This window comes from Centroberyx affinis, unplaced genomic scaffold (genome assembly GCF_046629955.1).
Source record: "Centroberyx affinis isolate AG114_WGS23_722 - 3 ecotype Tasmania unplaced genomic scaffold, CSIRO-AGI_Caff_v1 ptg001484l_1, whole genome shotgun sequence".
Lineage (NCBI taxonomy): Eukaryota > Metazoa > Chordata > Actinopteri > Beryciformes > Berycidae > Centroberyx > Centroberyx affinis.
The window spans coordinates 154,093-170,580 of record NW_027279951.1 but is presented as its reverse complement, the minus strand read 5'-3'; the positions used below and the strand labels follow the sequence as shown (position 1 = coordinate 170,580).

The 16,488-nt window shown below is 40.6% G+C and overlaps 3 protein-coding genes across 4 annotated transcripts; 1 reads left to right on the top strand and 2 right to left on the bottom strand.

Annotated features, from left to right (window-relative positions):
* Window positions 1-580: 580 nt before the first annotated feature.
* Window positions 581-1,861, bottom strand: LOC139650382 (probable G-protein coupled receptor). Its single transcript, XM_071527032.1, has one exon. It carries the CDS (start codon window positions 1,859-1,861, stop codon window positions 581-583), a length of 1,281 nt encoding a protein of 426 aa, XP_071383133.1.
* A 3,684-nt stretch (window positions 1,862-5,545) lies between these two features.
* Window positions 5,546-9,294, bottom strand: LOC139650380 (uncharacterized). Its single transcript, XM_071527030.1, has 6 exons — window positions 9,071-9,294; window positions 8,597-8,765; window positions 8,308-8,467; window positions 7,902-8,077; window positions 7,409-7,637; window positions 5,546-6,719 (listed from the first exon to the last, which is right to left on the bottom strand). Exons 2-6 carry the CDS (start codon window positions 8,750-8,752, stop codon window positions 6,514-6,516), a joined length of 927 nt encoding a protein of 308 aa, XP_071383131.1. The 5' UTR covers window positions 8,753-8,765; window positions 9,071-9,294; the 3' UTR covers window positions 5,546-6,513.
* A 325-nt stretch (window positions 9,295-9,619) lies between these two features.
* rrp9 (ribosomal RNA processing 9, U3 small nucleolar RNA binding protein) lies at window positions 9,620-15,202 on the top strand. Of its 2 annotated transcripts, none has more exons than XM_071527010.1 (15): window positions 9,620-9,803; window positions 10,022-10,116; window positions 10,231-10,343; window positions 10,466-10,533; window positions 10,626-10,667; window positions 10,796-10,922; window positions 11,056-11,180; window positions 11,399-11,491; window positions 11,610-11,710; window positions 11,800-11,934; window positions 12,768-12,830; window positions 12,958-13,103; window positions 13,394-13,473; window positions 13,658-13,731; window positions 15,038-15,202. In XM_071527010.1, the coding sequence occupies exons 1-15, from the start codon at window positions 9,720-9,722 to the stop codon at window positions 15,138-15,140; spliced, it is 1,449 nt and encodes a 482-aa protein (XP_071383111.1). In that variant the 5' UTR covers window positions 9,620-9,719; the 3' UTR covers window positions 15,141-15,202. The 2 variants fall into 2 exon arrangements, with proteins under 2 accessions (XP_071383111.1, XP_071383110.1); XM_071527009.1 differs by having other exon boundaries at window positions 12,958-13,115.
* Window positions 15,203-16,488: the final 1,286 nt, after the last annotated feature.

Genomic DNA, 16,488 nt, shown 5'->3' with positions numbered 1-16,488 from the left:
AGTCTCCAGCACTTAGGGATATTGTATAATATAAATTACTACTCACTCTCATCCTCAGTAAATTGAAAACCCCCTCTCTCTCAGATAACAGTCAAGTGGTTTACTGGATGTACTGTGATATAATGTAATTTTCTATTCAAGTATATTGTGATATTTATGTCCATTACCTTTTTGAAGAAAGAGTAGTACTGATTGCAGCAAAACAGTAACATTGCTTTAGTAGCTAGGTAGTAAAGGTAAAAGTGTTCCTAAGATTAGTAACTGTATCACTGATAGTTTTTCGAATAATAAAAATATAATGAAATGTAACACACTTGCAATATCTTTTTTTGTGGAAAAGTGAACGTACACCTCTCACCCTCATTCTTCACTTATCCTTAGATAAAAGAAAAAAAATGAAAGTATGTCAAGTTGCAAAGAAACAACACATGGATATTTATCTCTTGACACTGTATCTCATATCTTACTGTATGCATATTGCAGTTAGACAGTTGTGTAAGTACTGTTAAGGACTGTTGCTAGTTATCCTGCTGCTGTAGTAGTCCTGCTAATCATCCTGTGGCACAACAGTGAGGTATGTCTAACTGAACTCCTCTGGGATCTGCCCTGGTATCCTAAAGCTGCTCTGCCCGGTTTGATCTAGAGTGTTCCTGGGGCTGGATGTGGCAAAGCTTGCACGGGTCTCCACTGTGCAGCTCGTCCTGTGGAGGAACTGCAGGAAGTTCTCATGTCCAGAGCCCTCGTGGCTGGAGACAGCCAGCTCCACTGGCCGGGCTGAGTAGCAGCGCCTCAACTTACAAAGCTCCTCCCTGATCTGCCGGTTGAGAAGCCCATAGAAGAATGGATTCATAGCAAAGGAGGAATATGCCAGCCAGGTGACCGCTTCCTCCAGGTCAGCGGGAATCTTGGGTGAAGCGTCTAGTGTCAGATGGAGGTGGAAGGCAAAGTAAGGCAGCCAGCAGATCAGAAACTGGCCAACAATAACCACCAGAGTGAGTGCCGCTTTACCGCCTCCAAAAGGCCGATCGCGAGCAATCCTGCGGGGGGCGTTGCGGGTGGTGATGATGGTAGTCTGGCTGTTGATTGAGTCTGAGCGATGCTTCATTTGGCTGGCTGTCCACGAGGGCAGGGGCCCATGCTGGCGGGCAGCCACACGCGCCACCTTGTACACGTTACAGTACACAGCAAAAATAACAACCGCAGGTAGGCAGAAGCAGGCGACACAGAAGAACACAGAGAAGGCCCGTCTGTGGCCGCTGTGGCTCCAGTGCAGCGAGCAGTGTGCAGCACTAATGGAGCTCAGGCTGCCATACGACGGCCACCCAAACACAGTGGACAATCCCAGCACGGCAGAGGCCACCCACACCATCACCATGACAGCCGCGGTCAGCTTCAGTGTCATCTTGACTTCATAACGCATGGGGTGGACAATGTAGTAGTAGCGCTCCACGCTGATAGCCGTGATGGTGAAGATAGAGGCAGCTATGAGGAATACATTGAGGAAGACATAGACTTGGCATTCCAGCACAGTGAACACCACACCAGCAAAGTAAGGGGAGCAGGACACAATTCCCAGAGGCATAAGCAATATGGCACACAACAGGTCCACTGCACACAGGTGGCACACAAAGGCAAATTTCCTGAGGTGAGGGGCTTTTATGACAACCACCAGAACAGCAGTGTTGGCCAGAAGTGCCAGAACATTCAGGGTCACCATGAAAAAAATCCCTGACAGGTCCTTAAAGCGTGTCTGGGCATTGGGGAGGGTGCCCAGCTGTCTGCTGGGGGCCGAGGGCATAGGTGGCCAAAAGGTGGTGCTGTCATTGAACTCAGGGGTCGGAAATGAGCGAGTCTCCTCCATGATTCAAAGTAAAGGTTTCAAAGTACACGACTGTATTCTAGACTCCCCCATCTTTCAGTAATGAGACAGAAGAATCCTCCAAAGGTCAAATGAAATTCTCTTCATTCCTATTGGGGAGAAAATAAAGGTCATTATAACAGGTCATTTATGGCATTTATGGCAAATCATGTAAATTAAAGCTTGGATTGTATCTTGCTGAAAACAACATAGTTTAGGTACATCATGTTCCAATTCTAAAATAGTCAGCAGGACAGATGCTGAAAGTTAGATTTCATCTGCATAAGAGCTGTTAAGCCCTGTCCTGTTTAATGATGGGAATATCCATCTGGGACAGGCAAACATAATACTGTCCGGAGCAACTACCAATATATCAAAACATGAAGCGGTTTGTATCCATTAAATTTAGTACTTATTATCATTTTATCTGACGGGCCTTCTGATTCTGATTCTGATTCTGATTTATTGACTACATACTGTAGCATTCAACATAGTGACTGGTAATCAAATGTGTAAAATATAAACATTCAGAGTTACAATCCTTACTGCAGCATCATGGCCTTCAAGAGCACATATCTGGTACCTGCCGTTTCCCCTTAAAGGTATGGCAAAGTGAATCAATAACTGTTCCCATAACTCATTTGTGGGAATATTTAAGAAGGGGTGCTCTCTCGCTTGGTGAGGGAGGGACATGATCAATAGGAATAATTCATGGAGGACACCCTGTCTCTCCTCCATCCGTCCCCATCCTTTTGAAATGAAAGATAATGAGTGTGCTTGTTTTAGCCCAGCTGCAGGGAGCAGGCTGCATTGATTAGTATGTGCTCAGTGTCACCCTGCATAACGCCATCAAAGACACAACCTCTTACCAGGAGAGGTCTGATCCAGAATCCAGAAATTCTTACCAGAAATTAAAAATAACCAACAACTACTGGGTGAATATTCCTCTTTTGCTGTGTGCTTGAATTCACTGCAAATGAGGATGTAGTTACTGGACATTAAAACAAGTACGCTGCATCAAATGGCAGTGCTGCAATGCTATGAACCATTAAACTTCAACTGCATGGCAACTGCATCCCTATAACAATGTGTGCCTCCCATGCATGAATCTGTTGAACTTTTGCTGATACCATAATCAGGTTTCTAGCATATGACTGTGGAAGCTGCTGTGTCCTAAATACATGTGCCTGCTCACTGCCAGTGATCTACTGATGCTTTCCCCCGCTGTAATCTTCTCTGGTGGACAGCTATTGGCATGCCACGTTTGTAATGAGATTTATCCCCAGGAAGGACTAGTACATGTACATTCTCATGCACATTATGTAAGGGTGTCCTCGTTTTCATCATGTTCCAGTTGCAGCACATGCAGCATATGCTACAATCCTTAAGGTCCACGCTTCACTTCTAAATAGGGTGATCATTTTCAGCCACTAGTCTTTTCCACTTAATTTAATTCACTAATACTTTTTAATTGTTGATTCGGCACAAAGACCAGCAATATGTTTTTAAAGGGAGAAAACACCTTTGTTGTAGTTCTGCCTAGCCTGAGCAGTTTTAAGTAGACACAAATCATCACATCATTTTTCTAAATTATCACAAGGATGAGGGAATTACGCAGGTCTTTTAATCCCCTTTAAAGCTGTTCATCATAGCATGCAGTGAAACAACTTGTAATCCTACCGTGTGATCAGCTTCTTAATAACCAATTTTAATTCTAGAATGAACTGAAGTTAATATTCCAAGCATTCCACTGATACCACTCATTTCATACCACATGGAAAGAATATTAGTATTATTTGGAGATATAGATGTCACAATATAATTATATAATTATATATAGTGTATAATTTATATATATAATTTGTTTCAATAGGCAATCTCTATCTTAAATGTGAGGATTGGCAAAATTACATTAATTTAGAATACATTTAGTTATATTACCTTTGAAAGAAAAAGGCCAGAAAAAAAATTGGTTGAATTGGTGAAAATAGGCTCTTATAAAATGTGCATCATGGCATACATTTCTGCAGATACACTTGTGAAACTTGAGAAGACCAAATGCTGTGGGCCCTGTACTGTCCTGGTACATCATCAGCATGACATGTCTTGAACCATATGACTTTCTGCTGCAAGACAGTCTATGTGCGATGATATAGCAACATTTTTGCTGTTTAGCCTCACTGTTGAAAAAACAAACTATGAGTTTAAGGACTGTCTAAACTTTATGAAATATCATCCCCAGAAACTAGAGATCTGGACCATTCAGAAGATGTAATGTTTGTCTGTGGATGCTCAAGTGTTTGCTGCCCAACACCAATCTTGATGACCTTTCAGATACCAAAGGTTACTGATACCAACTCATTGTTTGAGCTTTTCCAGGTCAAGTGTTCTTAAATATCTTGAGAGTCTTGTGTTAGCCTTATAGAGCAACTTTTCACCATTATTAAAAAGTATTGCACGGTCAAAAGTTGACCAGATTGCCTTTGTACAGAAGGGACAATTACACATTGTTAAACTGCATGTTGAATGAATAATAAGTTCCTATTAAAACATCATCCATCACTCTCCCACACACACCCAAAACCAAATATGGTGCTCAATTTCCTTAGTAATGTTAGGCATCCTTTTTAATTTTCCTGGTCTACATTTATCTCTTCTCAGTGTCAGACATCCTCTTTGTAACACAGAAATGAAAGTGCTAGTGAAGTAAAGCTCTTATGAATCTGCAGTGGATAACTCTATATACAGAATTACACAAAAAAATATACCATCGTTTTTTTCTTTTCAATATCAAACATACTGAATATATTAGATAGCATATAGACTTGCATTATTGGTGCATTATCTTTATCTTCCTTTTTGATATTATCTTCTCCAATGACAAAGACAAATAATTAACCAAAGAAAGTTAGGTTTGTCTTGTGTCTCCATAAGCACTTGCTTAAACCTGCTGAGCAATACAAAAACTTACCAAACAACTTTTGTCATGTTTTTAAATTTTTCCTCCAAAAAGTCTTTTTCCAAATTGTATCCAAATTTCCAAAGCCCGCTGACAACTTGTCTCTCCACAAGAATCCTTCAAAGTGCCAAAGTCAAGTCAGGTGTTATTGTTTCCTGGTGTGGAGACTGCAAGTGGACCGCACAGCGCCCTTATCAGGATCAGTACTATGGAGCTTGCAACCTCTAATGAAGACTATAGTTCTTCTGATGAACAGACGGATGAACCTTGGAAGGACCTCGGGGCAGTATGGTATCAGCAGAGAGAGAGGTGATGTGTTGTGAGTCCACTGAGACAGCACAGCTGGCTCAGAGGGGGGGGGGGGAGGAGCCAGCAACTGGTCATTGTTCAAATCACATCTTTCAAGAGAGGATGACTCTATGAAACCGCACCCACCAACCATGCCCCCCCCCCCCACACACACACACACACACACATACACACACACACTGCCTTTCATCTGTCAGTATGTGGCAGTGACTGTCACACATTGTACACTACTCTGCCTTCACACATGCTCCTCTATTCTCCTCTGCAGGCTTCTCCTGGGCCCCAGGAAAATAAACAGACACTGAAATATAGGTTGGATTCACTCAGTTCATTCGCCATCTTACACACAGCTGGAAATCTGGAATACACTTTTTATACTGTATGTGATCACAGAAATTAGTGATGCAAGTCTTCTTAATCAGAAAAACCTTTGCATGTTTTACATGGGGTTGCACTTGTGTCTTGACTCTATCAAATAATACAAGCCCATGTATCATAACAGTTGCACCCTTTGTGAACTGGGTCAATGCTTGCAGAAGAGCATGAAATGGAGCTCAGCACTGACATCTGTTGGTTGTTGGGAAAACAAGAAAAGTACATTCCCATGAGAACATACAGTACAGTTCTGTGCTGATGTACAGAAGTGAAGGTAACAGAATGATATCAACCGTGAATGTTTATTGGCCCTCAGTAAAGCACAACAAACAATGATGTGATGTGACAGATATTGTGGAAGCAGGAAGGTCGATAACCACGTACAGCATACTTTGCAACTGCATAAAAACTATTCTAGAAATACAGTACCACTTGGTGTAGATGCAGCGCAGAAATTGTCGTGAAGTACAGGGAAGACGCCGCATCTCTATTAATTAAAATGACATTTCATATGTCCTACCTCCACTTACATAAACCGGCTTTATCCAGTAGGTATACAGTATAACGACTTCACAAAGACCAACTTAACAAACCTGTTATTTGTCAATCACCAAAGATCATCAGCCACAAATACTACCTCAAATAAGTAAAATTTTAAGAAATAAAATAAGAAAACCTGGTTGATTTTACCATTGACATTCATGCATTTTTGACATTTTACATTGCTGTTCAACGGCTTGGTTCAGTCCCCAGGTCAGACCTTACACTGTTTTACACGTATAGGGACAATGGCAGTTGTCAATTACAGTAAAACAAAACCTAGGATTGTAAACAGCATTAAAAGATATAAAGAACAGTAATTTTAATACCAGCTAAAGGACTAGATTTCAATACCAAATGTACTAGACATATTGATTGAAAAAGGCAACATGTCAAGCATAGCTACCTGCCATGAAATACTGGTGAACAAAAGGAGACAAAAAAATAAAAATATCCTCCTGACCCCCATCAACTATAAGTGACACCCATCATTTTTCATCAGAGAATTTTCAGACAGGATTGAAGCGTCTCGGGAAGAGATTTGATCAACAAGAAGTTTGTGTTCAGCTTTACCCAATCCCAGTCTTTTCTTCAATAATTTGTCCTCATTATTCAGTTTCGTCCGGATTGCAGTTTTTATTTGGCTGCTATCAACACCGAACTTGTTTCCCACGTGATCTGGAAAAAGGTAAGAAACACATTATCACCATTTTGCATTATCAAATATGGGAAAAAATGTCCAGTGACTGAGGCTTCCCACTGAGCAATTTTACGTTGATTAGATGTTTAAAACACGTCTAAATGGCCATAGCCGTCTAGGCTAAATTAAGTTTAAATGGGGTTGAAAAGTGAAAGTTTATTAGATGTCTATACATAGACAATATTATCCTGGACTATATGAGAGCTACGCATAGACGCAATGTTGAAATTACTTCTTGTGCTCAGATAATTATCTTGTAGGCTAGTCTACAGGACTTCTCTGGTGCATATTTTTGGTATTTACAGATGTTTATTCATTGTAATAATGTATTTACTGCTTGGTCTAAAATAGGTCTATACATAGCCGTAATGATCCTGGGCTATATGAGAGCTACGCATAGACGCAATGTTGAAATTACTTCTTGTGCTCAGATAATTATCTTGTAGGCTAGTCTACAGGACTTCTCTGGTGCATATTTTTGGTATTTACAGATGTTTATTCATTGTAATAATGTATTTACTGCTTGGTCTAAAATAGGTCTATACATAGCCGTAATGATCCTGGGCTATATGAGAGCTAAAGCATAGACGCGACGTTGAAATCACGTCTTTTGCTCAGTGGGTTGTGTGCTTAAAATTCAAAGATATTAAGATCTTCTATACAATACCAATAATATTCCTCAAGATTTCAGGTGGGAGTTGAGGCTTTTGGCAATCTTCTCCAGTAACGTTGGTCCTTCGGCCTTGCAGAGAGTGCGTGGCCAAGGTTTCTCTGTCGAAAAGCATCATCAGCAGGGCCGAGGTATACTTTTTGAAGTCTGTGATCTCTGAGATGCGTTCATAAAGATTCTTAGGGACTCTCAGACCCTCGGAGAGATACAGATAGTTTTCATCGTCCTGAGGGCAAAAACAAACATGTTACTTCCAAATCTGTGAAGATGCATTAACAAAAAACAGCCATGGAAAATATTCTTCATGTAAACAATCTGCCCTTATTAAAGTGGTTTTCTATGGGGTGAGACCTGGGCTCAAATGCAGTGAGGATCTTAGAATAGGAGTGCTGATGTGAGACCAGTTCGCCTCCAACCACATTCAAGTGAACTGACCAATGTTCCTAAAAACAGTACTGCTGTGAGAAACATCGAGCATATGGGCGCTGACCTCTGGGATGTGATGCAGCATCCTCATGTCCGCCTCAGGCTCAGTGAGAAAAGAGATGGCTTCGTCTTCTGTGTTCTGCGGCGCAACTGCGGCCTCGCTTCCTTGCTGGACATGGTCCAGAGTCGCTCGCAGTTCCTGTGCCGTGTGTCTCATCTGCATCATGAGGCTGTTCATCTCTGCCAAAGGGTATCAAATAGATGAAAATCACTTAAGAAATGACATGGCCGAGCAACTTTCTTCAGCATCCATCATAGCTTCCTATAATTATTTTGGATTGGGATGTGTTCAAAACTCACAGGACCACAATCAGAATAAGTCATGCAACTGTATTGTTTCATCTTGACAGATATAGTATATTGTGATTTCATTTATCAAATTAATCAAATCCATCAGTCCTTCAACCCACCTTTCAGCTCCCTCAATTCTCTCTCGGCCAAAATCCTACATCTGCGTTCATATTTGAGTTGTGCTTGCAGTTGCTCTATTTTCATAAGAAGACTTATTGTGTCTGTTCTGATCCCTGGATCACTGGCATCATTTTCTTCTTCAAAGTCAATAGGTTCACCCTGCAAAGTACAAAGTCATAAGGTAAACACGTTGGCATGTTTAGTAAGCTAAAACAATTAGCCAAACATAAAAAAAAAAAAAGAAGGAAAAAAAAAAAAAGCAATAAGTAGGCTAGTTAAATCTTTCACCTCTTGATTGGGAAAAGGAGAGTAGCTGGGAGCTTCAGAGAATCTGTACTTATCCTCCACGGGATCACAGCCAAAGTCCTGTGTGTCTGTGCCAATCTTTATCATTTTGACTGGTGGTTGTGTTGGTGCCGCCACAGCCCGTCTCTTGGGTGGCATGGGTATAAAATATCTGGAAACAGTAGGGGTTGGTAAATGTATAAAACACACCGAGCCTTACTTTTTTGGCATAGCATGGAGTAAAACTTTGAGTCAAACTTTTTCAGTCGTTCCGAATGATGAATTTGTCCATTTTAAACGCGTTCATGTGCAAAAAAGTTAGTTAATATTGCATCCTCCACCCCCTGCCCATCACCCCTCCTCCTAGCACCCCAGCTTGCGTACAGCTGGAACCACTGAACGATAGAAACTGTCTTTAACAACAATCACATAAAAAAAAACAGATTTTCACATTTTGCTAGTTCATAAGAGCCTCACCTGGCTGTTCAGTTCGCTTTCGGAAATGCTATGTAACGATACGCATTGAAGACAAAAGACAGCGCAGTAAATGGAAATACTGCGTAGTAGAGGAAGTAGTAGTACTACTGCAGTAGTGCAGTACATAGATCCTGATACAATTACAGGTGAATATTGGAAGCTGCGCAAAATGTTCCCGGCAAAATGTTTGTGAAATACGGTTCCTCTGTTTATCTTTCACTATATATGTGAGAAATGTATATAAGGTTATTGTGTAGTGTAATTTTAATTTTTCCAATTATGTGCGGAACAAATCTGAGAGAACTTCTTCCTCGAGGGAAGTATTTCGCCTAAGTACAAGTTTCCTGCTCATCTAAACGTCTTTATCTAGCCAATGAAAATTCATATTTTTATTGCCATCAGCCTGCTTGACCATTCAGATGTCTGCGTTTTAACAGAAGGCGGGACATGTTAGACATTTTAGTGGGCGGGGCGAAAGCAGCTGTGCAGATCGGCCAATCAGCGTCTCCATTTCAACAGCCTCTCAATCTCATAGTTTGGTTGAAGTGTGTACCCATGTGGGATCAATGTTGACTTGACTAGACTAGTTGGATAGCAGCGCTATCCATAATTATCATTTACTTTGAAACACCGTCTGCCGTGTTTCACCATGTCTTCTAACTTCTTCATAAAGAAAAAAGAAAACTCAAAGTTTTCCAAAAAAGGAAATAATTCAACAGTGTCAAAACGAAAGGTAACGGAGCAAAACTTGTTAGCAGGATAGCTAATGCACAGTAACTTACCTTAGCTGTAAACTTCACGCTAGCTACATCTTAGCTTTCCTAGTATGTTGACTAAACTGAATTACGGTATTTAAGACACTAAGTTAACCTTAATGTGTGTTAGCAGCTGTCTATAAGTTGTAGTCAAACTTTCCCTTTGCTAACCTCTTCTTGTTTTCTACTGCCGCAGAGCGATGGAGACTCTGGAGGAAACAGTAAAGGACGAGCAAAGAAACCCAACTCCAAATACAACGAAGAGATCTCCAGTGACTCAGAGGCAGAAAGGTGAACTTCTGATGTGCTGAGTGATGGTTGCGCGTTGATAACTACCTACTTTCTGCGTCCTGGATAAAGAGCACAGAACTAATTTATCTAGCTGCTACTGTTTCTGTTACACAGCCCTGCAGTGCACAAGAAAAGGCAGGCCAATGAAGAGCATGAATATGAAGAAACGCCACAGGAGAAGAAGCTCAGATTAGCTAAACATTACCTTGAGCAGTTAAGGGATGAAGGTAAGTCTTTTGGCCTATGATCTGTTGAGCCTCCATGATTAGCCACAGCAAGACTACAACATCAAGATTTAAGATTGTAGTCTGAGCATACATGTATGACTTGTTGGGTCTGTTTTCATCAGAGGAAAAGAAAGCAGAAGAGGAAGCCTTTGAGACGGACCTGGTTGCTGGAAGGCTTCAAGACGAAGTGGTAAGACATTTATTTTTTTTCTGTACGTTGATATTAAAGATAGATGATATTGGTTCATGTTGTTCATCTTGCTGTGTACTTGATTTCCACAGCTTGAACAGAAAGGAAAGCTTCAACGACTTATTGCCAAAGATGTAAGTGTGAATTTTCTGTCAACTCCTATGCTCATCTCATTGCATGCTCGGTATCTTGGACAAAGCCATATATTAACAAAGTAATATGATATGCCTTTAATGTGTATGTTTTTTCTTCTGGCTTCTAGCTCATGCCACCAGATGCCTCTGAGATCCGGTTGTTAAGAGGGCACAAACTGCCAGTTACCTGTCTGGTCATCACCCCTGATGACAAGTGCATCTTTTCTGCCGCTAAGGACTGCTCCATCATTAAATGTGAGTATACGTTGAAATGTTGTAAATCCATTATCTTGGGAAAGTCAGAAAAGCTGAGGAGGATAGAAGGTTATTGCTTCAATGGCCTGAGTTGGTAATCCCAGTCCAATTAGTTTTTTCCTTATATTTTCAGGGGATGTTGAGAGTGGTAAGAAACTGCACACAATAGCCGGTGGAAGGAAAGGTACAGAGGATCGCCATGTTGGACATACCGCCCATGTCCTGTGTATGGCCATATCATCAGATGGAAAGTACTTGGTGAGTAGCCTGCTCCTAGCAAATCTGCTTGTACCAGTCTTGGTAAACCACCAGAGATTTGAAATATAGGCCTATCTACTGAATTATGTTAATTATGTATGTGCTATCTTATCTTAAGTATTAAAATCTATCATTTCTCAATGTTCAGTTCAGTTAGACTTGCCACAGTGTGACATATCAAAATTGTAACAGAATCAACTTTCTCAATACCTTTTCAGGCCACTGGAGACATGAACAAACTGATCATGATTTGGGAGGCAGAAACATGTACGCACCTATATAAATTCACAGGACATAGAGGCCCTGTGTCGGTAAGCTCTCACTCTCTCTCACAATATATCCCTAACCCTGTGTGTAAAATAACCTCCACTGCGTTCCGAGGTTTTCGAGGTTTTCTCGTGAATCATATCAAACATCTTTCCTTCTCAGGGTCTTTCCTTCAGGAAGGGAACTCATGATCTGTACAGCGCCTCTCACGATCGCTCAGTCAAGGTGTGGAATGTGGATGAGAACGCCTACGTGGAAACTCTGTGAGTAACAGATTAGACTGAAAGCTCATTTATCTTTATTGCCCAACATTTGCATCTCTGAATGTTGCTGTCATTGTGAATCTCTTTAGCTTCGGGCATCAGGATGTCATCACAGGACTGGACAGTCTGAGCCGCGAGCGCTGTGTGTCTGCAGGTGGGAGGGACCGCACCGTGAGGGTGTGGAAGATAGCCGAGGAATCTCAGCTGGTGTTCCATGGCCACGAGTGAGTCTCTCTTTGTGTCCGTTTCCCATGTCATCACTTCCCACTGTTGTGTCTCACATATTGTCACAAGTGAGTTATACTTTTTTGGTCCGGTCTCACTCGTGGGCTTCCTTCCAGTTCATAAGGGGCTCATCCTGGCATTGAGCCACTCCATAAGGCCAGTATAAAAACTCAGTGGTGCCGACTGATAACAGGCACAGTATTCTGAATTTTAAAATTGTGGGAAAATATTTCTTTCAACGTAAAATTTTTACGTAACGTAATTTTACTTATTTTTGCATTTGAGTGAGTAGGTAAAATGGAAAATGCTATCCAAGAGGTAGTGGGGTAAAAAATAATGGCAATTTTTTTTTCTGTTTCGGATATGTATTAGTTGATACAGCTGAATTTAGCATGCTAATTTGGGGTTCAGTTTTAGGACAAGGCTGTGGTTTACCAGAAATTATTCTTAATAGCAACCCAGCAGATTGTTATTTTCCATTTGGAATGGTATTTTTGTGTTCTTTTTGTGACAGAGTAATTTAGTTATAATAAACCATAGCAAATTAAAATCCGTTAACTGTTTCACAAGATCATCCTTACTTTGTAGATATAATCACCCATCCTTTAGTGCCCAGTTTGCAGGTTCCTTTTGCAGGGATCAATATTGTCCTCTGATAATCAGAACCTTGGTGAATTCAGTGGAATTTTTTTTCCCATTATCTGCTAAAGGGTTAGTACAGGTCCACTGATGGACAGAATGTCGCACTGCTCTGAAGAAAGTACAGTTTGACTAACACATCTGTGTCTTGGCCTGTCTCTATTGTAACTGCTTCTCCTTGGCTCACCTCCAGGGGTTCAATCGACTGCATCCAGCTTATAAATGAGGAGCACATGATAACAGGAGCTGACGATGGGTGAGACATCAGCTGGTAGATTTTCAGTCACATTGTGTGAATTAGTTTTTTACAGGATGTAACTTGCTTATCCTTTTCATTCACATTTCTCTTTTTGTGCCCTCTCTCGATTTTTGGAACGCCTCAGCTCCGTGTCTCTTTGGAGTGTCAACAAGAAGAAGCCCCTGAGCACGGTGAAGCAGGCTCATGGTTGCCATGGCGATGCGGGGTTGGAGCAACCTCATTGGGTAGCATCAGTAGCAGCGCTTCAGAACTCTGATACCGTCGCCTCAGGTGCCTCTGGCTGTGAGAATCCTCTTCACAAGCTTTTCAAAAACACACTTACACGTACACACACTGTGTGAAAAAGACATTCATTAAAACTTTGCACAGTGGAATGTGTCCTATTGTGTAAAATGCTAATTTCATCAATGAAATTAATAAGATTTGGACCTGATAAAGCATCATACACATTAAAAATACCCATAAGAACAACAGCTGTCACATTTATGTTTGGCTTAACTGCACTGAAGATGTTTGGCAATCTGTAACAGTATGAAACAACAATGGTTTCTTCTTTACAGGTTCCCACAACTCGAAGGTGCAGCTGTGGAAGTGTGGCCAGGGATTTCGTGGGCTGCAGCCTCTTTTCAGCGTGCCAGTGGTAAGCTCAGACCTGCTTGTCTCTTTTTGTTTGAAATCGTATTTCTTCAACTAATTAGACAGACTTCCTGAATAAATGACACAATGCTTCCCCAGCTACCTTTTCTCAATATCTGGGTATTATGGAAGGAGGGTTTTGACCCTGAAGACCTTTATATTGTCTCTGTCCCTACTTTCTCTCTCAGACGGGGTTTGTCAACAGTCTGAAGTTTTCAAGCTCTGGCCAGTTCTTGGTGGCAGGAGTTGGACAAGAGCACAGGTAACTGGACTAATGGTCATGTTCCCATAGAAACTGTCTGTGTGGTTCATATTGACTAGTGACTGGTAGCGCAGATTCAAATTCCAATGATTGGGTGGGAACAAAGGCCACTAGATGGCACTGTTAATCCATTCTCATTCAGTTAATATTCCCAAAGCAGTGAAAACACATTTCACTGTTTCACATCGTTTCCAGTTCAGCCTCACCTGTTTTCAACCTTCTTGAAACAAGTGACAGTATCTTGAAATAAAGTGGATCACACTGCTAGTGTCAAGATAATGTCACTTGATTGAAGAAAACTCATGAAACACAGCGATTTACATTGGAAAGAAGTTAAATGACCTCACCCCATTGACAGATTTATTTAATTGTTTTAAGAAAAATAAGGTTTTAAGACTCAATACTAGCAAAAAATGACAGATGAAAAAGATGGATATTTTTTGCAGTGGATAATGATTGAATCTGGCCTATACTATTTGAAATGCAGAGCCTGCTGTCGGCATGACAGAGCACCTCAAAGGAATTTGCCATGAGACTCATGATCTAGATGGGTCATATTTGAGGCAGTCATACTGAATAAAAGGAAAATTACCAAACTATAAACCTAGGAGGAATTTAATTAGTGTAGCAACCAAGTGTACCAGTAATTGTAACATCAGTTTTTGCTGGGGTACAGATCATTGCTCACTGGAGATGAGAAAAATTCTCAACAATTGACTATGCTTAACGAACATCATTTTCTAAATTATCTTTGCAGTGAATATAGCCAATTACTTTAGTGGTGTGGCATGATGCTCTGATTTCACATTGAGCTTTGAAGGAAAAGTGGGAGTAACGGTGCATGTTTGATAGCGTAAAATATGGGCTTGTAGGGAACCATCACAAATAGATGTTCCTCAACACACCTTCACACTAGTCTGTAGCAGGCAAAAGCCTATTGTGATACATTTTGGGAACTTGGTGTGAGCAATGCATGATAATACCAGGTTGAAATAAATCTGCAATGATGAATTTCACCCAGAAGTTTGAGGGACTTAAAATATCTAAATGTTTTTGTCGCTATTTAGAGATTTCGGGGGGTTCTGAAATCTTGGTGTCGTTGTCGCCCTGGTATTCTTTCAGTTTCCTTAGTTTAAATTGTATTTAGTTAAGTGAATTGGCATATTTTGTACTTAAATCTTGAGAATCAAAAATGGCTAAGCTCTATCCTTAGAACGTCAATATTTAAAATTGTACCAATTATACAGAGCCTGTGTCCGCCTATTCATTTTTCATGATTCTTGATTTCTCTTTGTATTTCTGCAAGATTGGGCCGATGGTGGAGACTAAAAGAGGCAAAGAATGGGCTCTATGTTATTCCTCTCAAAAGAAAAAGTCCTCAGCAAGAAGAAGACAAGACTGCTGAATAGTGGATTGTTAAATGTTTCCATATTGGTTTTTTTTTTTTGTAAATTAAAGTTCTTTAACAATTGCCTGTTTATCACGTTTGTTTATCCTACTTAACAGCTTCATTGGGAGGAAAAATGCAGCTTGTGTCCCATTTTAAAACCATCTTTGTGCGGTGATTTGATCCTACAGGCGTTTGCTATGGGGTTCCCATGTGATTTAGTGATCGAAAAGTGCTTTTAACAGCTTGTGCGTCAATGAAGGCACCAGACCAGTGTGGTAGGGTGGGCTGTGACTGGATTGGCCCATAATATTTGGTGAGAAGAGCCCAGTCTCTTAGGAGTTGATGCAGTCAACTCCTATCCACGCTCTCCATATCCAAGCTTTCCTACGCTCTTTATCAGATTATTTTTAACCAAACTGGAGGTTTTGTGTTTTGTTCAGTTATTTTTAGGGAATTTTGCTGAACCTGTGCAACCTGCACTGATTGTGCTGGGAAAAGTGAACATTTTCCTAAAATTATCAGGGGTCTGTCTCCTGAGGCAAGATTAGTGGCCTGCTAATCTTAAATTTGGATTTAACCCTGTTTTTTTTAAATATTTTAAACTGTGATTTCATGACGGGGCAGTGATGAGCCTATTTACTTTTACTCTCTAGCCTTGGCAGAAGCAATTGTGTTACTTTTCTGATATATTTTTTGTAGCCTATTGCTCATATTCATTCACTATAATAGTTTATTCTTCTTGATAGAACATAAGTGATAGTAATCCATTTCTTTCCAATACTTTGCACTTTTACAGTTTACATAACATGTTGACATTGTCGGCAGCATTTTGTTTCCTAGGGTGGAAATCTCATTTTGAAATAAAGTTAATTTATGGATGGACTGCTATGGTGTCAGGGCACACACATCACACATTGGGAAAAGGGAAATGGTGACTTAATTTTACTTGACCCAAGAAGAAGATAAGCTGTTTGTATTTAAAGGGGAAGTCCACTCATTTCAATTAAGGACAAGGCCAAAGACGATGCCAAGTCAAGAAACAAAAGTCTGTGATGGAATACTGATGTAGATTGGACTTGCTCTAATAGACCGTGGATTGGAGGGTGATTCACAATACTGAGTGTAATGTTCTAGTAGAGATTAGATAATATGGCCTCGTCCCCAGAAAATAATGGTTACTCACATAACTCACCTTGTCCATTTATTCCAGTTTTCTATGGAGCTGTACATCTGTGTGCCAGTACACTTGGATATAGTAGTGACAAGGCTATGGAGCTGAAATCCTTTTAAAAAGCTGTACATGAAAGATCAAAGAAGTAGAAAATGTGTATAATGAGTCGTAAATGCCTGCTGTGATTTGAAAAAAA

Excerpts from the sequence above, each read along its gene's own strand:
- rrp9 (XM_071527009.1), top strand. The coding sequence starts at position 9,720 with ATGTCTTCTAACTTCTTCATAAAGAAAAAAGAAAACTCAAAGTTTTCC. Across the intron at positions 10,344-10,465 it reads TGAGCAGTTAAGGGATGAAG|AGGAAAAGAAAGCAGAAGAG; the intron begins GTAAGTCTTTTG and ends TGTTTTCATCAG. Across the intron at positions 10,668-10,795 it reads AACGACTTATTGCCAAAGAT|CTCATGCCACCAGATGCCTC; the intron begins GTAAGTGTGAAT and ends TCTGGCTTCTAG.
- LOC139650382 (XM_071527032.1), bottom strand. The coding sequence starts at position 1,861 with ATGGAGGAGACTCGCTCATTTCCGACCCCTGAGTTCAATGACAGCACC.
- LOC139650380 (XM_071527030.1), bottom strand. The coding sequence starts at position 8,752 with ATGCCACCCAAGAGACGGGCTGTGGCGGCACCAACACAACCACCAGTC. Across the intron at positions 8,468-8,596 it reads CTCCTTTTCCCAATCAAGAG|GGTGAACCTATTGACTTTGA; the intron begins GTGAAAGATTTA and ends TGTACTTTGCAG. Across the intron at positions 6,720-7,408 it reads AATCTTGAGGAATATTATTG|ATCACGTGGGAAACAAGTTC; the intron begins GTATTGTATAGA and ends ACCTTTTTCCAG.